The sequence below is a fragment of the Dendropsophus ebraccatus genome, chromosome 11, assembly GCF_027789765.1.
Source record: "Dendropsophus ebraccatus isolate aDenEbr1 chromosome 11, aDenEbr1.pat, whole genome shotgun sequence".
Taxonomy (NCBI): Eukaryota; Metazoa; Chordata; class Amphibia; order Anura; family Hylidae; genus Dendropsophus; species Dendropsophus ebraccatus.
In genome coordinates, this window is record NC_091464.1 from 90264018 (window position 1) to 90285758 (window position 21741).

At 47.6% G+C, this 21741-nt stretch overlaps 1 protein-coding gene across 3 annotated transcripts in view; it reads left to right on the plus strand.

The window, feature by feature from the left end:
- GRAMD1C (GRAM domain containing 1C) overlaps window positions 1-21741 on the plus strand; it is a 105804-nt gene that overhangs the window by 19824 nt on the left and 64239 nt on the right. The window contains exon 2 of one of the 3 annotated variants that reach the window (XM_069945384.1): window positions 20363-20531. The exons of the other annotated variants lie outside the window; for them this stretch is intronic. Coding sequence (XP_069801485.1) covers window positions 20418-20531 — 114 coding nt within the window. The 5' untranslated portion in view covers window positions 20363-20417. The remainder of the gene's footprint in view (window positions 1-20362; window positions 20532-21741) is intronic. 3 annotated transcript variants of the gene reach the window in all.

Consider the following 21741-nt stretch of genomic DNA (forward strand, 5'->3'; position numbering starts at 1 on the left):
ACTGTGTGGGGGTGTAGCTGATCTCATTATTGGGGTCCCCTGTGATGTTACTGTGTAGCTGATCTCATTATTGGGGTCCCCTGTGATGTTACTGTGTGGGGGTGTAGCTGATCTCATTATTGGGGTCCCCTGTGATGTTACTGTGTGGGGGTGTAGCTGATCTCATTATTGGGGTCCCATGTGATGTTACTGTGTAGGGGTGTAGCTGATCTCATTATTGGGGTCCCCTGTGATGTTACTGTGTAGATGATCTCATTATTGGGGTCCCCTGTGATGTTACTGTGTAGCTGATCTCATTATTGGGGTCCCCTGTGATGTTACTGTGTGGGGGTGTAGCTGTTCTCATTATTGGGGTCCCCTGTGATGGTACTGTGTGGGGGTGTAGCTGATCTCATTATTGGGGTCCCCTGTGATGTTACTGTGTGGGGGTGTAGCTGATCTCATTATTGGGGTCCCCTGTGATGTTACTGTGTGGGGGTGTAGCTGTTCTCATTATTGGGGTCCCCTGTGATAGTACTGTGTGGGGGTGTAGCTGATCTCATTATTGGGGTCCCCTGTGATGTTACTGTGTAGCTGATCTCATTGGGGTCCCCTGTGATGTTACTGTGTGGGGGTGTAGCTGATCTCATTATTGGGGTCCCCTGTGATGTTACTGTGTAGCTGATCTCATTATTGGGGTCCCCTGTGATGTTACTGTGTGGGGGTGTAGCTGATCTCATTATTGGGGTCCCCTGTGATGTTACTGTGTGGGGGTGTAGCTGATCTCATTATTGGGGTCCCCTGTGATGTTACTGTGTGGGGGTGTAGCTGATCTCATTATTGGGGTCCCCTGTGATGTTACTGTGTAGCTGATCTCATTATTGGGGTCCCCTGTGATGTTACTGTGTAGCTGATCTCATTATTGGGGTCCCCTGTGATGTTACTGTGTGGGGGTGTAGCTGATCTCATTATTGGGGTCCCCTGTGATATAGCTGTGCGGGGGTGTAGCTGATCTCATTATTGGGGTCCCCTGTGATGTTACTGTGCGGGGGTGTAGCTGATCTCATTATTGGGGTCCCCTGTGATGTTACTGTGTGGGGGTGTAGCTGATCTCATTATTGGGGTCCCCTGTGATGTTACTGTGTGGGGGTGTAGCTGATCTAATTATTGGGGTCCCCTGTGATGTTATTGTGTAGCTGATCTCATTATTGGGGTCCCCTGTGATGTTACTGTGTGGGGGTGTAGCTGATCTCATTATTGGGGTCCCCTGTGATGTTACTGTGTAGCTGATCTCATTATTGGGGTCCCCTGTGATGTTACTGTGTGGGGGTGTAGGTGATCTCATTATTGGGGTCCCCTGTGATGTTACTGTGTGGGGGTGTAGCTGATCTCATTATTGGGGTCCCCTGTGATGTTATTGTGTGGGGGTGTAGCTGATCTCATTATTGGGGTCCCCTGTGATGTTACTGCGTGGGGGTGTAGCTGATCTCATTATTGGGGTCCCCTGTGCTGTTACTGTGTAGCTGATCTCATTATTGGGGTCCCCTGTGATGTTACTGTGTGGGGGTGTAGCTGATCTCATTTTTGGGGTCCCCTGTGATGTTACTGTGTGGGGGTGTAGCTGATCTCATTATTGGGCTCCCCTGTAATGTTACTGTGTGGGGGTGTAGCTGATCTCATTATTGGGGTTCCCTGTGATGTTACTGTGTGTGGGTGTAGCTGATCTCATTATTGGGGTCCCCTGTGATGTTACTGTGTAGCTGATCTCATTATTGGGGTCCCCTGTGATGGTACTGTGTGTGGGTGTAGCTGATCTCATTATTGGGGTCCCCTGTGATGTTACTGTGTAGCTGATCTCATTATTGGGGTCCCCTGTAATGTTACTGTGTAGCTGATCTCATTATTGGGGTCCCCTGTGATGTTACTGTGTAGCTGATCTCATTATTGGGGTCCCCTGTGATGTTACTGTGTAGCTGATCTCATTATTGGGGTCCCCTGTAATGTTACTGTGTAGCTGATCTCATTATTGCGGTCCCCTGTGATGTTACTATGTAGCTGATCTCATTATTGGGGTCCCCTGTGATGTTACTGTGTGGGGGTGTAGCTGATCTCATTATTGGGGTCCCCTGTGATGTTACTGTGTGGGGGTGTAGCTGATCTCATTATTGGGGTCCCCTGTAATGTTACTGTGTAGCTGATCTCATTATTGGGGTCCCCTGTAATGTTACTGTGTGGGGGTGTAGCTGATCTCATTATTGGGGTCCCCTGTGATGTTACTGTGTAGCTGATCTCATTATTGGGGTCCCCTGTGATGTTATTGTGTGGGGGTGTAGCTGATCTCATTATTGGGGTCCCCTGTGATGTTACTGTGTGGGGGTGTAGCTGATCTCATTATTGGGGTCCCCTGTGATGTTACTGTGTGGGGGTGTAGCTGATCTCATTATTGGGGTCCCCTGTGATGTTACTGTGTAGCTGATCTTATTATTGGGGTCCCCTGTGATGTTACTGTGTAGCTGATCTCATTATTGGGGTCCCCTGTAATGTTACTGTGTAGCTGATCTCATTATTGGGGTCCCCTGTAATGTTACTGTGTGGGGGTGTAGCTGATCTCATTATTGGGGTCCCCTGTGATGTTACTGTGTAGCTGATCTCATTATTGGGGTCCCCTGTGATGTTACTGTGTGGGGGTGTAGCTGATCTCATTATTGGGGTCCCCTGTGATGTTACTGTGTAGCTGATCTCGCCCTCATCACCTCCAGTTACTGAAATATAATCTGCAGCAATTAGCAGCTCCAGATCTCTATCTGCAGAGCATCACCCCGAGCCATAGACTTCATTATAAACCCTGAAGATCTCCAGGTGCTTGTGGGGCCCCGGATTCATCACATCTGCCTGACGGTAAAAGAAGTAGCGGAAAGCTAAAAGAGATATGCAGGCGCCATAGGGTGAAATCTGGGAGAAAGGAGGTGAAAACAAAGGCAAATGGATGTGCTCACCTTATGATGATGTCCAACATCTAAATACCCTCTCAGTAAGGAGAAGGATGGAGGTCGGAGCAGCCACAGGTTTCTAGGTTGCTGGGATCCTGAGCCGCTGGGTCCCAGCAGGTGATGCACAGTGGTGGGGTGTCAAGTCCTCGCAGCGGTGGATGGAGATGAAACCTTGACAGGCGCTGGCCAACAGTAGATATAGGACAAAGTCCAAAGCAGGTATAAAAACACATTTATTTGTCTCAAGGGACAACGCATTTCGGGGGACAGGGGACCCCTTTCTCAAGTCAGGGAGACATGCAGTAAAGAGTAGGAGGCAGGCTGTTTAAATGCCAGATACTGGCAGGAAATTGGCCAGATACACATCACAGCGTAAAACACATATTAAAAGAACCTTATTGATTAGGTATAAACGATTAGAGGGAAGAAAGCACTAAAATACAAAAAATTATACAATAGTAACAATGTAAACATAAAAATAGCAAATAACACTAGGTGATGTCAGGTGACCTGTTTGAATCATGTGATACTTTTATTTTTCTCTCTTTTTTTTCCGTTTTTTAACTTGAGAGCGGTGGTAACTTTATTAGGATAAACATCAGGTGATAACTTTATTAGAGGTCACCTGATGTTCATCCTAATAAAGTTACCACCGCTCTCAAGTAAAAAAAAAAATAAAAGAGAAAAAAAGAAGTATCATGTCACATGACAAACAGGTCACCTGACATCACCTAGTGTTATTTGCTATTTTTACGTTTACATTGTTACTGTTGTATTATTGTTTTGTATTTTAAAGCGTAACTGTCATATTTTTTCTTTTTGCAGAAATCAGTAGTATAAGCGACTTTAAGAAACTCTGTAATAGGTTTTATTAGGCAAAAAAAGCCTCTTTCTGTACTCAAGAAGAATTTCCCAGCCTCCCCCCCTGACTTCTTATCTGTGCATTATCAGCAAACACGTCTTCATGACAGAGAAGCCAGTGAAGACAGGTTATGCTGTCTCCATTATATCCTATGGAGGGGGGAGGGGCCGAGGGAGATGAGTGAACAGGAAGAAGAGACATGAAGGTCAGCTGTTTGTAGACTGGTCACTTAAAACTCTGGATTCAGGGGTCAGAAAGGTCATTGATTATCTAGGAACTTGCTGAGAGAAGATTGCAGGGTGTTGTGCTGTGCAGGACTGCTCCGTGCTCACTCACTCCTCTCAGCCCCTCCCCTCTCCATAGCCACATAATGGAGACAGAAATCCTGCTTCTTCTGCAGTGAGGGGGGAGCTAGAAAAACTGCTTTTTCAGTACAGAAGGAAACTCTTTTGCTAAATAAAACCTATTACAGAGTTTCTTAAAATCGCTTGTAACAAACTGACACTTGGGGTACTGGACAATGACACTTGGGGTACAGGATAATGACACTTGGGGTACAGGATAGTGATGCTGACACTTGGGGTACAGGATAGTGACATGGTGACACATGGGGTACAGGATAAGGACACGCTGACACTTGGGGTACAGAATAGTGACATAGTGACACTTGGGGTACAGGATAGTGACACGCTGACACTTGGGGTACAGGATAGTGACACTTGGGGTACAGGATAGTGACATGCTGACACTTGGGGTACAGGATAGTGACACTTGGGGTGCAGGATAGTGACACACTGACACTTGGGGTACAGGATAGTGACACACTGACACTTGGTACAGGATAATGACACTTGGGGTACAGGATAGTGTCACGCTGACACTTGGGGTACAGGATAAGGACACTTAGGGTACAGGATAATGACACCCTGACACTTGGGGTACAGGATAGTGACACTTGGGTTACAGGATAATAACAATTGGGGTACAGGATAATGACACTTGGGGTACAGGATAGTGACACTTGGGGTACAGGATAGTGACACTTGGGGTACAGGATAGTGACACGCGGACACTTGGGTTACAGGATAATGACACTTGGGGTACAGGATAATGACACTTGGGGTACAGGATAGTGATGCTGACACTTGGGGTACAGGATAGTGACATGCTGACACTTGGGGTACAGGATAGTGACATGCTGACACTTGGGTACAAGATAATGTCACTTGGGGTACAGGATAATAACACACTGACACTTGGGGTACAGGACAATGACACCCTGACACTTGAGGTACAGGATACTGACACTTGGGATACAGAATACTGACACGATGACACGGGGTACAGGATGATGACACGCTGACACTTGGGGAACAGGATAATGACACTTAGGGTACAGAATAGTGACATGGTGAGACTTGGGGTACAGGATAGTGATGCTGACACTTGGGGTACAGAATAGTGACATGGTGACACTTGGGGTACAGGAAAGTGACACGCTGACACTTGGGGTACAGGATAGTGACACTTGGGGTACAGGATAGTGATACTTGGGGTACAGGATAGTGACACGCTGACACTTGGGGTACAGGATAGTGACACTTGGGGTACAGGATAATGACACTTGGGGTACAGGATAGTGACACTTGGGGTACAGGATAGTGACACTTGGGGTACAGGATAATGACACTTGGGGTACAGGATGCAGACCTCCTCTCCAAATTCCAGCAGGATGAATAGGCGCAGCTACTCCCAACAGATGATGTAAAAAAACTACTTAAAATAATAAAAACATGTATAAAAGGCTCAGCATTACGCGTTTCTAGACCGGACTGGTCTCTTCATCAGATTCTAATTCAGGGGACCCGGTTTTACTCCGGTACTGGAATTCTGTCCATCCCATTGCAACTGGTCCTGCACATGGAGCGCTGTCTTTGTTCTCTTTTTCTCTAGCCTACTTGGGGTACAGGATAGTGACACTCTGACACTTAGGGTACAGGATAGTGACACTTGGGGTACAGGATAGTGACACTTGGGGTACAGGATAGTGACACTTGGGGTACAGGATAGTGACACTTGGTGTACAGGATAGTGACACTTGGGGTACAGGATAGTGACACTCTGATACTTGGGGTACAGGATAGTGACACTTGGGGTACAGGATAGTGACACTTGGGGTACAGGATAGTGACACGCTGACACTTGGGGTACAGGATAGTGACACTTGGGGTACAGGATAGTGACACGCTGACACTTGGGGTACAGGATAGTGACACTTGGGGTACAGGATAGTGACACACTGACACTTGGGGTACAGGATAGTGACACTTGGGGTACAGGATAGTGACACGCTGACACTTGGGGTACAGGATAGTGACACGCTGACACTTGGGGTACAGGATAGTGACACTTGGGGTACAGGATAGTGACACTTGGGGTACAGGATAGGGACACTTGGGGTACAGGATAATGACACTTGGGGTACAGGATAGTGATACTTGGGGTACAGGATAGTGACACTTGGGGTACAGGATAATGACACTTGGGGTACAGGATAGTGACACTTGGGGTACAGGATAGTGACACTTGGTGTACAGGATAATGACACTTGGGGTACAGGATAGTGACACTTGGGTACAGGATAGTGACACTCTGATACTTGGGGTACAGGATAGTGACACTTGGGGTACAGGATAGTGACACTTGGGGTACAGGATAGTGACACGCTGACACTTGGGGTACAGGATAGTGACACTTGGGGTACAGGATAGTGACACGCTGACACTTGGGGTACAGGATAGTGACACTTGGGGTACAGGATAGTGACACACTGACACTTGGGGTACAGGATAGTGACACTTGGGGTACAGGATAGTGACACGCTGACACTTGGGGTACAGGATAGTGACACGCTGACACTTGGGGTACAGGATAGTGACACTTGGGGTACAGGATAGTGACACTTGGGGTACAGGATAGGGACACTTGGGGTACAGGATAATGACACTTGGGGTACAGGATAATGACACTTGGGGTACAGGATAGTGATACTTGGGGTACAGGATAGTGACACTTGGGGTACAGGATAATGACACTTGGGGTACAGGATAGTGACACTTGGGGTACAGGATAGTGACACTTGGGGTACAGGATAATGACACTTGGGGTACAGGATAGTGACACTTGGGGTACAGGATAGTGACAAGATGACACTTGTGGTACAGGATAGTGACACTTGGGGTACAGGATAGTGACACGCTGACACTTGGGGTACAGGATAGTGACACTTGGGGTACAGGATAGTGACACTTGGGGTACAGGATAATGACACTTGGGGTACAGGATAGTGATACTTGGGGTACAGGATAGTGACAGTTGGGGTACAGGATAATGACACTTGGGGTACAGGATAGTGATACTTGGGGTACAGGATAGTGACACTTGGGGTACAGGATAATGACACTTGGGGTACAGGATAGTGACAAGATGACACTTGTGGTACAGGATAGTGACACTTGGGGTACAGGATAGTGACACGCTGACACTTGGGATACAGGATAGTGACACTTGGGGTACAGGATAGTGACACTTGGGGTACAGGATAGTGACACGCTTACACTTGGGGTACAGGATAGTGACACACAGACACTTGGGGTACAGGATAGTGACACGCTGACACACTTGTTATGTTTCCGGAGTTCCTCTCTTTTACGTTGTGTTTGTTCGTTGTTGTTGTGACATGACTTGCGGCCCCGTCACATTATTCAGGCATTAGTGACTGCAGGTTCGTCCTCCGCTCACTGTCATTGTCAGCAGTGACAGCAGCAGCAGCAGCTATGCGGGTCTCCTCCTGACACTGAGCTGCATCAGAATCAGCCTTTAGGACACTCGCAGCAAGTGGTGCGGACCCAGATTGTAGCTGGATTGTGTCCCTGTAGCCATGGAGCAGTGGGTAAGAGACCGTCTCTGTAGAATAATTATAATACTAGCATTGTCTCATTTACTGTCATTACTTCTCTTCATGATTTTGTCATAATTGGCACGAAAAAAATGTCAAAGTGACGGAAACTTTTACAAACTCAGCCGACCTCTCCGGTATCCGTCACATGACAGATCATGAGAGGATTCTCCTCATAATGTCCTGTACAGTAGAGATGCCACTATATAAATTTTAGATTATATTTACATATGATTTATTATATTTGATTTTCATTATTGTATCATTCTTATGTTATTTTTATATACAGTATATTTATTTAATGTATTTTATTGTTATCATTCATTACATTTTAGTCATTATTATATTTTTTTTATTTTGTTTTAGTTATTTTTGATACATCTATAGATATTGGTTTACATTTGATTTCAGCATATTCAAAAGGGTTATCTAGCACTCCAAAATTGTTAACATGTTATGGTTACCTCTCCGCACTCCCCTGGTGTCCCCCACTGTCTTCAGGACAAGCTCATCTTGGAAATGACAGACCACTCAGCCAATCACTGGCCGCAGGGCTGTCCCATCTCAGTCAGTGATTGGAGAACACTGCTGGATCAGGGAGAGCTAAGCATAACATGTTTGTTAGGTTTCTTTATATGGCAGCAACATGCTATACATTTTTGAGTGCTGGATAATCCTTTTAAAAGAGAAGTCCGGTGAACATAAAAACTCTGGTGCAAGAAGGGGGGACATAATAAAGAAAGTATACGTACCGTTCACACATTCCCATATACTTACCTGTCCCCTGTCCCTGTATACTTACCGGTCCCCTAATACTTACCTGTCCCTGTATACTTACCTATCCCCTTAAAATGACCTGTCCCCTTGTCACGGCCGCGGCGGCGTCCCGCGTTCCGGGCCGCCGCCGCGACCGCTTCCTGCCCCATGCAGCAGCCGGTGTCCATAGTCGGGGACCCGGCGCTGCTATCACCTCGGCCCCGGGGGGCGCCTCACCTCTCCACGCTCCTGTCTCCCGCTGTGCCGGCCGGCGCGCGCGTCCCCGCCTCCTCGGGCGCGCGCGCGCCGGCTGTCTCAGATTTAAAGGGGCAGTGCGCTCCTAATTGGTAGTTGCACCTAATCACTCCCCTATAAATCCCAGCATGCCCTGTCCCCTGGGTTGGAGCCTCTACATGCTTCCCATAGCGTTTGGCCCAGCTCCCTGTTGTTCCTGTGTCCTGTCCGTTACCTGGTCCCAAGTCCCTGTTCCTGAGTCCTGTCCGTTACCTGGTCCCAAGTCCCTGTTCCTGGTTCCTGTTTCCCTGTCACTCCACCTGTTCCCGTGTCCAGCCTGTCACGTGCGCTCTCACCTGCAGACCATTGCCTGTGCCATCTTCTGCCACGCCTCGCCTGCCGACACCAGCAACCAAGCCAGGGGTAGCGACCTGGGGGTCGCCTGCCGCAGCAAGTCCATCCCGCCTTGCGGCGGGCTCTGGTGAAAACCAGCGGCCCCTTAGACTCCGCCCCCTGGTGAGGTTTGTGCCATCGCTGGTGCCGGTCCAGTGGATCCACTACTCCAGGCGTTACAGTAGGCTCCAACCATGGATCCCGAGGTGCCTGATCTCCGTGATGTCGCCAGAGTGGTCACTCAGCAGGCGCAACAAATCCAGAAGCAGTCACAGCAGATCCAGCAACTCACTGCCGCCTTACAGCAGCAGACTACTGCCCAGCGCACACCACCTCCTGACGCTTCTTCTTCACTCCGACTGGCCCTCCCAAGCAAGTACTCTGGGGACTCTAAGTTGTGCAGAGGATTCTTGACTCAGTGCACCATGCACATTGAACTTTTGAGTAGTCAGTTTTCCACCGAGCGCTCTAAAGTGGCTTTCATCATCAGCCTATTAGAAGGTAGAGCCCTGGCCTGGGCCACGCCACTGTGGGACCGTGATGATCCAGTTGCTGCCAATCTCCGGGCCTTCCTATTCGAGTTTCGCTCCGTCTTTGAGGAACCTGCCCGTGCTTCTTCAGCCGAGACTGCTCTCCTCAACCTCTCTCAAGGCAGCTCCTCTGTTGGTGACTACGCCATCCAGTTCCGCACCCTGGCAGCCGAATTGGACTGGAACGAGGCCGCCCTATTGGCCACCTTCAAGAAGGGCCTGTCTAGTCGTGTGAGAGACGTGCTCGCTGCCCGAGACCTGCCTACCTCCCTGAACGAACTCATTCTACTGGCCACCCGAGTTGATACTCGTTTTTCGGAGAGGGAGGAGGAGGTTCGGCATGAACATTTACTAACCCGTTCCCGTCGCCATCCCCAGCTGGCGCCGGTTTTCCCGAATCCTGACCTTTCGATGTCCCAACCCTCTCCTGAGATTCCTATGCAGGTGGAACGGGCTCACCTGACGCCTGATGAAAGAATCCGGCGCCTGGAGCAGAATCTCTGTCTCTATTGCGGTGGTTCCGATCACTTCCGGCTGGGATGTCCCCTACGTCCCCAAACATCCGGAAAATGCTCGCACCTAGGTCCGGTGGGACAGGTGTCCCTAGGTGTGAATGCCACCATTCCAAGTCTGTCTATGCCAGTTTCCATCCGGACTCTCTCAGGACAAAATCATCAGACTACTGCCTTCCTCGATTCTGGGTCAGCAGGCAGTTTTATTGCGGCAACATTGGTCCAAAGATGGCGGCTACCCGTGACCCGACTAGCCAGGCCCCTGTCTATCTCCTCGGTCACAGGCGAAATTCTTACCGACCGTGTGTACTACCAGACCGCACCTTTAGTCCTCCAGGTGGGTCCTTTACATCAAGAAGAGATATCCTTCTACGTCCTGCCCCATTCTTCCCCCGCGGTCCTCCTGGGACTCCCGTGGCTGCAAGAACATGCCCCTCAACTGGACTGGAGAACCGGGGAGATTCTCAGTTGGGGTCAGGACTGTTCCAACCAGTGTCTCAGGTCACCTCAGACCAAGTGTACTATGTCGTTTCCTGTCCCAGCCAAGCCTCTACCCGACCTACCGGCAGAAGACCAAGACTCGGCGGATGCCTTCTCTGCCGAGGTGTACCCTCTCTCCGTACCCAAGACTAAGGTCGTGTCCTCTCACCACCGGGAGAACTTACAGAAGGTCCTCGTCCACAGACCCACAGTCCCTTGCCATGTTTTACCGCCTGATCGACTAGCACCAGTCGTCACCTCCTCGCTTCTGAGAGTACCCCCCGGAAAGACTCATGTTCACCCTGCGCTTCGAAGAGGTATTTTGAAGTGGGGTCATTCCTCGTTGGAGGCCGGGCACCCTGGAGTCCGTAAGACCGGCCAACGGATCTCTCGCCACTACTGGTGGCCTAGTCTGTTTCAAGATGTCAAAGACTTTGTGGCTTCCTGTGCCATCTGCAGGCAAGAAAGAGGGGGAGGCCAAAGGGGGGGGGTACTGTCACGGCCGCGGCGGCGTCCCGCGTTCCGGGCCGCCGCCGCGACCGCTTCCTGCCCCATGCAGCAGCCGGTGTCCATAGTCGGGGACCCGGCGCTGCTATCACCTCGGCCCCGGGGGGCGCCTCACCTCTCCACGCTCCTGTCTCCCGCTGTGCCGGCCGGCGCGCGCGTCCCCGCCTCCTAGGGCGCGCGCGCGCCGGCTGTCTCAGATTTAAAGGGGCAGTGCGCTCCTAATTGGTAGTTGCACCTAATCACTCCCCTATAAATCCCAGCATGCCCTGTCCCCTGGGTTGGAGCCTCTACATGCTTCCCATAGCGTTTGGCCCAGCTCCCTGTTGTTCCTGTGTCCTGTCCGTTACCTGGTCCCAAGTCCCTGTTCCTGAGTCCTGTCCGTTACCTGGTCCCAAGTCCCTGTTCCTGGTTCCTGTTTCCCTGTCACTCCACCTGTTCCCGTGTCCAGCCTGTCACGTGCGCTCTCACCTGCAGACCATTGCCTGTGCCATCTTCTGCCACGCCTCGCCTGCCGACACCAGCAACCAAGCCAGGGGTAGCGACCTGGGGGTCGCCTGCCGCAGCAAGTCCATCCCGCCTTGCGGCGGGCTCTGGTGAAAACCAGCGGCCCCTTAGACTCCGCCCCCTGGTGAGGTTTGTGCCATCGCTGGTGCCGGTCCAGTGGATCCACTACTCCAGGCGTTACACCCCTATACTTAACTGTCCCCTTATATTTACCTGTCCCCGTATACTTTCCTGTCACCTTATACTTACCTGTCCCCATATACTTACCTGTCCCAGTTAATTTACCTGCCCAGGTATACTTTCTTTGTTATGTTTCCCCTGCCTGCAGCAGAGTTTTTATTTTCACTGGACTTTATTTTTATTTTATTATTCTTTGATATTATTAGTTTATTTATTAGTTTTTATAATTTAATTTTTAAGCTATAGATAGATGTATACGTATATATAATCATTACTGAATATGTTCCTGTTAGTTATACGTTTTCTCAGTAGCGGTCTGTGTGACTTTCCATCCCCCCGCCGTGTAGTTGTCAGTGTACACACAGGATGTTATCTGCAGGCTCTGGGATATATATACAGAAAGCAGGGTAACTATTTATTGTAGTTTCAGGCTATATGTCGTCCCCGCTTCTTGCCCCTCCTCTTAATGTTACCGTTTATCAGTGATCTCAGCTTCCCAGATACCTGGGTGACATCCTCCACCATCATCATTAGTCTGCACAGGGGTTGTCACCCACCTTTTTTAATGACAGTATACATAATGCAGGTGGCAGATACACGAGGGTAGCCGTGTATATATTGTATCACATATTATTATCACATATGGCAGTATACATGGTGCAGGTGGCAGATACATGAGGGTAGCTGCGTATATACTGTATGACATATTATCACATATGGCAGGATATATGAGGGTAGCTGTGTATATACTGTATCCTATATGGCAGTATACAAAGTGCAGGTGGTGGATACATGAGGGTAACCTTGTATATACTGTATAACATACTATTATCACATATGGCAGTACAGTGGTCCCTCAACATACAATATTAATTGGTTCCAGAACGACCATTGTATGTTGAGACCAAAGCTCTATGGAAAACTGGTAATTGATTCTAAATCCCCCAAAATGAGAAAAAAAATGAAAATTTTAAAGGAAAATAAGCAGATAACTAATATGGATACAGCAAGTCCTTACATACAACAGTCACGAAGAGCTACAAGAGACTCTAAATTTCTTCCTATGTAGAGGACTGGACCATCTTCAGGGTCCTGTACAGATCACACAGGGTCCCAGAAATATAAAATGAAGCCACCCTCAACTGGTGCCTTAAGGAGCAACTCATCCTGGCACAAGTAAAGAGCAGTACAGGACATGTAGTATCACACTATACTGTAGAGAGGAGATACTAGACACACAGCAGTACAGGACATGTAGTATCACACTATACTGTAGAGAGGAGATACTAGACACACACAGCAGTACAGGACATGTTGTATCACACTATACTGTAGAGAGGAGATACTAGACACACACAGCAGTACAGGGCATGTAGTATCACACTATACTGTAGAGAGGAGATACTAGACACACACAGCGGTACAGGACATGTAGTATCACACTATACTGTGGAGGAGATACTAGACACACACAGCGGTACAGGACATGTAGTATCACACTATACTGTAGAGAGGAGATACTAGACACACACCGCAGTACAGAACATGTAGTATCACACTATACTGTAGAGAGGAGATACCAGACACACACAGCAGTACAGGACATGTAGTATCACACTATACTGTAGAGAGGAGATACTAGACACACAGCAGTACAGGACATGTAGTATCACACTGTACTGTAGAGAGGAGATACTAGACACACAGCAGTACAGGACATGTAGTATCACACTATACTGTAGAGAGGAGATACTAGACACACAGCAGTACAGGACATGTAGTATCACACTATACTGTAGAGAGGAGATACTAGACACACACAGCAGTACAGGACATGTAGTATCACACTATACTGTAGAGAGGAGATACTAGACACACAGCAGTACAGGACATGTAGTATCACACTGTACTGTAGAGAGGAGATGCTAGACACACAGCAGTACAGGACATGTAGTATCACACTATACTGTACAGAGGAGATACTAGACACACAGCAGTACAGGACATGTAGTATCACACTATACTGTAGAGAGGAGATACTAGACACACAGCAGTACAGGACATGTAGTATCACACTATACTGTAGAGAGGAGATACTAGACACACACAGCAGTACAGGACATGTAGTATCACACTATACTGTAGAGAGGAGATACTAGACACACACAGCAGTACAGGGCATGTAGTATCACACTATACTGTAGAGAGGAGATACCGGACAGCCAACCAGTGCAGGCACTTCACTAATACTGGGATTTTACCAGTAAAATGGCCTTATTTATTGGTCGAGCAGCTAGGTTTTTTTTTACATCTGCTGCAGATCCTGAATGCCTGTAATATTGTATGCTGTATGTTGAGTCTGGCCTCAAGTTACGATGGTCCAGAAAGTAACATTGTATGTTGAAAATATTGAAAATCTTGAGGCCATTGTAAGTTAAGGAATCACTATATACATGGTGCAGGTGGCATATACATGAGGGTAGTCGTGTATATACTGTATCACATAATATTATCACATATGGCAGTATACATAGTGCAGGTGGCATATACATGAGGGTAGCCGTGTATATACTGTATGACATATTATTATCACGTATGGCAGGATATATGAGGGTAGCCGTGTATATACTGTATCACATATGGCAGTATACATAGTGCAGGTGGCAGATATACGAGGGTAGCCGTGTATATACTGTATGACATATTATTATCACATATGGCAGTATACATGGTGCAGGTGGCGGATACATGAGGGTAGCCGTGTATATACTGTATGACATATTATTATCACATATGGCAGTATACATGGTGCAGGTGACGGATACATGAGGGTAGCCGTGTATATACTGTATGACATATGACCAGTTTGTCTTGACTGTCAGGTCTTCAGTTTGTCTTCAGGCTTAATCTATATATATTTTTGTTTCCCCTCCGCTCTCTTTCCATGAGGTGATTCCCCTCCCTTGTTCAGCAATGTTGTTCCTCTGGAAAGGAGGGCACCGCACCCGGGGGGGACCCCAGCCCCCTTATATGATGGCCCCCACCCAATCCCTGCTGCATTGTCTTTCTCTATAATGTTACACCCTTGGATCCCATGCATTGTAGGATAAACTCTTGGTTGTATTCGCATGCTAAAGCCTTGTGGTCTTGGCTAAAATATGTATATATTGTTACCGGTAGGTTCACCTGACTGGGGGCCGCCATTGCAGATTCCATCAGCAGCCGTCATGTGATGTCAGGTGGCAGGCTGAAAGCTCTTACTTCTAGGTTGTGTGTCTGTGTAGAGGAGGGGAATGGAGGTGAGAGCAGGAAAAGAGATCCATCTGTTACTCTCAGCTCCCGTCATGGAGGTGTATGGTAAGATACCGCACAGGAATAGACCAGCCGCCACAGTCCTGATAAATGGATTGTGGAGGGACGACTGTCCCAGGAAGGCAGTGGTCCTCAGCATCCATAAGTGACAACAGTTCTCCTGTCAGATAGAAAATAATAGCAAAAATGCGGCAAAAATTCTGATTGGAAGGACGATCAGCAGTGGCTGCCCTGGAGGGATGGTGCTGATCCATGGGCTTCTTCTGCTTCCTCTGGTCTCGACCGCGTACACAACGAGATGTCAGATAATCCAACACCCTACACTGACATCACAAGGGGTGGGGTAAAACAATGAAGAAATGCAACACTGACACGGGGAACTGGCGGCTCTCCAGCTGGTCCAGAACTATAATTCCCGTCATGACTGGACAGCCAAAGCTTAGATTGGCCTGTATGGCCTCAAGTGACACCAGTGATAGGATATAGGGTGTTCTCTTCTTAGACTTTATAGACTGTGATTGTCATCCCCCTGTACAGCCTCCAGTAACACCAGGGGTAGGATACATGTTACGTTGCCGGATGATACTCACTGGCACCGACCAGGTCTTCTCTGCTCCTCTGCTGTGCTCCATGCTCGTCCCAGAGCTGCTTGTGTCTTCTGGCGTCTTCTTCCTCCTTCTGCTGCGATGACACCTCTGGCCACTAGGGTGCGCATGCAGACAACTACTCTGGCTTTATAGAGGCGGCTTTTCTCCACCCGCTGTTGCCGTCTGCCAATCCAGAGCCTCCTAATTAAACAAGGTTGACCCACTCTTTCTTGCCTTAGCGTTGTTGCATTTCTACATTCCAAGTGAAGGTGCCTTGCTGCTATTCTGTGTTTCTCCTTGGATCCTGACCTGTGCCTGTTCTTCAGATTACGCCTTCCTCATCCTTGTCTGTACCATGTGCCTCTCCTGTTGCCGACTCTGAATGTGTGACCTGCCTCTGAAGCCGCTTGCCCTGACCCTTTGCTTGCCAGACTACGATTTCTGTCTCATCCCTGGTGTTCTGCTTACTCTGTGCTGATGTATACCATGTATACTTGGCCTCTTCCTGGTGCCTTGCACCAACTCTGCTCCTTGGGGACTATCTGCTCCACCTGGTGTCCTCTAGACATAGAAGTCCAGCTTCCACATCCTGGAGCGGGATAAACGGTGAAGACCTAGAAGGCACTTAGACTCTGCTCCTTTGTGTGGCCCTTAGCCAATTCGGTTGAGTCCACACTTACTGTCTGCTACAATAGAGACTTTTCCTCATGTTATCACCCCTATTAGTCACTAGGATTATGTAGCCTTAAGTGAGGGCAGCATAAAATAGTGACAGAAATTCTGAACATAGGCGTGTATTACTTGTATAGTTCTGTTAAGCCGCTCTCCTAATATGCAGGAGAATAGGATTCTTGCCACACCCCTCCCCCCGCCCTCCAGCTGCTGATTGACAGGTGAATGCCTATACACAGCATGGATAGATAACTGCCAATCAGCAGCTGGTGGGCTGAGTTTTCTGCTTCTCATGAATATCAAGGACTACTGGGCTCATGCACATAATGGAGAGCACTACTTATTGTCCCTGTTATTCAGAAGGAGATCTCCGGATCAGCTGCACAGAACAGTGTAAGTGATACATCATTCTGTTCAGCTTCTCTGTCACTAGTTTGTCCTACCCTGAGATAGGACACCATAAATCTACTGACAGAGTCTCTTTAATGTCCTGGTTTCGGCATCCGGCTCTCCTGGAGGAAGCAGTTACCTGAACACACAGCAGTGACTGGAAAGCAGGATGGGAGAGCCAGATGGGATGCCAGATCACACAGCAGTGCATAAGTTATGTATGGAAACTGACAGCAAGGATATACTGTATGTATATCTGTGCTATAAGTTTCTATGGCCGCACAAATGATACAAGGATCATTTGTGCAACCCACTGACTCCATCAATTGTGCCATCCTAAAGCACTTGCAAATGAGTGCCAGTCTCGCTGATTGGCGCTAGTTAGTGTTCTGCACGGCCCCATGTTAAAGGACCCATAGTCTTTTATTGTTATTGCCCCTGTACAGGCTCCAGTGACACCAGGGGAAGGATACAGAGTCTTCTTAATGTTATCACCTCTCTTAGTCTTAGGTGTTGTTCACAACAAAAACATTTCAAATCAACTGGTGCCAGAGATTTGTAATTTACTTTTATTTAAAAATATCCAGTCTTCTGGTACTTATCAGCTGCTGTATGTCCTGCAGGAAGTGGTGTATTCTCTCCAGTCTGACACAGTGCTCTCTGCTGCCACCTCTGTCCATGTCAGGAACTGTCCAGAGCAGCAGCAAATCCCCATAGAAAACCTCTCCTGCTCTGGACAGTTCCTGACATGGACAGAGGTGGCAGCAGAGAGCAACTGACTGCCTGATCTAAGTCTATAATGTGTGTGGTGTTAGCAGCAGCAGTGCAGGAGTCACAGCTATAGATGCCAGGTGAGATACCCCTGTAGGGTTACCACACTAGTGAGGCACAGCGGGTATAGACTGATGGTCCTCATGGTGCTGTATGGAAAATGGGCAGGGAACCGTAATCTGATACACCCCACAGAAATAGATAAAGTCTATCTGTCAGACTGACCTTACCTACTGTCATGAGTGTCCGTGCTGAGTTCCGGTCTTTGCCAGTGATTTTTTTTGCTGTCCGTATGTAGAAAGAATCTTGTATGTCCAACTGGTATCTGATAGTAGTTCACAAGCAGAAACTTTGCGTTCACACAAACAGGTGCGTTCACACGTACAGGATCTGCAGCAGATTTGAAGTTGCAGATTCAAGGCAAATAAAATGTGGACCATGAAATCTGCTGAAGGTCCTGTACGTGTGAACGCACCCTAAGGGATCGCCCCAGCCAATGGCGCCATTTCACTCGCTGCAAAAGCCAAATGCCGCAGACCTGGTGACGTCACCAATCGGCGCTAAGGTAGGCAAAGCAGAGACCACAATAGATCCAACGCGGATTATCTCCTCCTTCCTCAGGGAAGAGTACACCTAATTCCTGAATTTTAGGGTTATTCCCACCTCGGTTAGAAGGCCCCCCAGTCCCCTGGCCTGATGGCGCCCTTTGCAGGTGATCAGGAGGCTGAAAACAGGTGCCAAGTGATTTACATACAGACATAGACAGACGTGTGATCTCTGGTGATCTCTGCAAATCCTGTGCTGTTAGGTTTAGGGGGTCTTATTCATCACTGCTTCAGTGAAACGTGAATTTTTATGTCTTTTTAGGCATTTTAGGGTTTGATGAAAACTTGCAAATAAGTGTACGGCTATAGTCACACAACAGACTATTTTTGAACTATTTTTTTCCATTCAAACAGCGTCCGTTCTTTACATACTGCCATGATATGCATTAACGTCAATAGTACAACAGTCATTGTTCAATACATTGTGTGAAAACAACGGCCCTTGTTCTGTTGACTTCAGCGCATATCCTTGCAGTATGAAAACGGCTGTTCTTTTCAAAAATAGTACGTTGTGTGAACATAGCCTAAATATTTCTACAATGTGCATGTATGCGAGTAGAATGTGATTTTTAATTAAAAATTCGACTGTTTATTTGTGTGTGTGAAAAGCATAAAAAAATTCTTCGGAAACGCTTGGCAGTGGAACAGCATTTGTTTCGTGTGTGATTGATGTGGATGACTTTGTAAACCCATTGTCATGTATGTCCAGATCGGGAGTTCTGAGTTGTGGTGGTTTTACACGGAGCAATAATTCGCCCAATCGCACGATTAACGATTTTGAATGAACAATGTTTTTTTTATAACGATCAGCGTTTAGACGGAACGATACATCGTACGGAAAAATCGTTATGCGATCGTTTTGCGATCGCTTAAGCCTATCTCACACATTGGTGAAATCGTAGAAAGACGATCTGCTAATTTTTTGGGAACAATTAACGACGATTTGAGAACATGTTGAAAGATCAAAATGAACGATTTCTCGCTCGTCGCTTAATCGTTTGCTGCGTTTACACGTACGATTATCGTTCGAATTCGACCATTATCGTGCAAATTCGAACCACCATTAGTGGAGGAGAGAATAGAGAGAGTGGCCACAGAGAGGGTCTCTCACTCTGGAGAGATATACAGGCTCGGTGTAATGCTCTGTTTGTCCTCTGGAGGTGCTATAGGACATATCGCAGCTGATTTCTGGGATCCCAGCAGGTGGTCTGTGTAATGGCGCCCATCTGTGGAAAGTGGAAATATGCTATATGACTGTTCATTGCTAAGTCCTTCCTTTTTCTTGTATCTGTCTGGAGTGTCACTGTATGCTTCATTTTATTAAAGGGGCTTCCCGGTGTCAGAAAATTCTTTTTAATTAAGACTTTGACTCCATTGTATTCCTCTCATTGTAGTGTTGTCTCCAGTTCCAGCTGGTGGTTTCACAACTGGGGCAGACAGCTCACCTGAGGTCGGAATACCCCTTTACAATGACTACTAGCACTGCGGAATCTGTTGGCACTTTACAAATAAATATAATTATTACTACTACTTAAAGCAAGAAATTTGTACTTTATTCCTATTAAAAAACCACAATTCTTTCAGCACTTATCAGCTTCTGCATGTGGTGTACTCTTTTAACTCTGGAGAGCAGGAGAGGTTTTCTATAGGGATTTGCTACTTCTCTGGACAGTTTTTGACATGGACAGAGGTGGCAGCAGAGAGCACTGTGTCAGACTGGAAGGAATACACCACTTCCTGCAGGACATGCAGCAGCTGATAAGTATTGGAAGACTTGAGAATTTTTTTAATAGAAGTAAACAACAAATCTCTGCCACTTTCTGACATAGAACAGGGAGTAACAGTGACACTCCATGGCAGTACCATGAATTGCATCCCAGTATTGATCAATTAATGATTGTTTAATTAAGAGAGTTTGTGTAAAAGTTAATGATGGGGTTCAGGATCTCCGCTTGCAGTCATTGAATGGGAATATGTAATTTATGACTGCCAGGTCAGGACCGGGTCATGTGATGGACACAGAGGTGTATTGGTAGGGGCTATGTTCCCATCACATGACCAGGACAGCTCCTGATCCTCTGCAGACATTAGGAAAAGTGATATCTGGATTCCATAACCAATTTCTCTTTTCCCTCATCAGTCTCGTGAAGTAGATGGGATAAGAAGAGGGGGGCTGGTCCAGAGACTGGGATGTGATGGCAGCTGTGCCAAGGCCAGTACTAGCCAACGGACCAGCAGACGACAGTCCCATGCTCGGGAGAGCCTCTCTGGAGCAGCCCAGGGGGAACGATGAGGAGCAGAAGGCCAGCGTAAGTAACCTCGGGGCTGCCCACCTCCTTCATGGCATCCGAGCTGTCATCAGTTGTGCTTCTCCCCTCCCCCCATGGCTAATGTCAGCGGGTCTGTAGGGGCCACGTCTTATGCCTCTTGGTAATTTCTTGCTGCCTCTGTCATCTCATGTTTATTACTTGCTTCACTATCATTTATAATAGTTTTGTTGCCAAATGCCCACTTAAAGGGGTACTTTGGCAAAAATCTTTATCTTTCAAATCAACTGGTTTTAGAAAGTTATATAGAGTTGTAATTTACTTCTATTTAGAATATCAAGTCTTTCAGTTCTTATCAGCTGCTGTATGTCCTGCAGGAAGTGGTGTATTCTTTCCAGTCTCACACTGTGCTCTCTGCTGCCACCTCTGTCCATGTCAGGAACTGTCCAGAGCAGCAGCAAATCCTCATAGAAAACCTCTCCTGCTCTGGACAGTTCCTGACATGGACAGAGGTGGCAGCAGAGAGCACTGTGTCAGACTGGAAAGAATACACCACTTCCTGCAGGACATACAGCAGCTGAAAAGTACTGGGAAATCTGTGTTTTTTTTTTAAATAGAAGTTAATTAAAAATCTCTGGCAATTTCTGCTACCAGTTCATTTGAAAAATTTTTTTTTGCTGGAGTATTCCTTTAAATGCCCCAATTGCTTGCACATTGTACTGAAGGTAAGAGGAGAAGTTTGCTACTTCCTGCCTCCCTGACGTCACTAGTGAACGTCCAATCTTTGCATTATACCTTGCAGGCTTTCATCTGTTTCATACATCCATGACACTAGACTATGATCTTAGACTGACAAGGGGGAGGAGCCGAAGAGATTAGCTACTTCTCTTGTGTCCTGCTTGTTCTTTATACCTCTCTCTCTCTTGCATGTCATGCCATTGTTGTTTCTCGTACTGTTTGGCCTAGAGGCGGCCATTGTGTCTGTCATGTCTGGGCAAATATTAGGATACTAGAGTGGAAAGTAACGTCCCAGGAAGCTGCAGACGTGGAAGCTTTCCTGGTAGATGTCAGCCATGAGAGGTGTTTGTTCCTCATAGTTTGCAGCGATCTATGTTGATGACCTGTGACATACAGTTACATTGTACAGGCCGGCCTCAGGGATGTGCAGTGTGTGTAGGTGCCTGGGGGGGGGGGGGAGTATATCCCTCTCCTCTGCAGATCACCTGGAAGCTGAGACATGTCAGGCTGTATG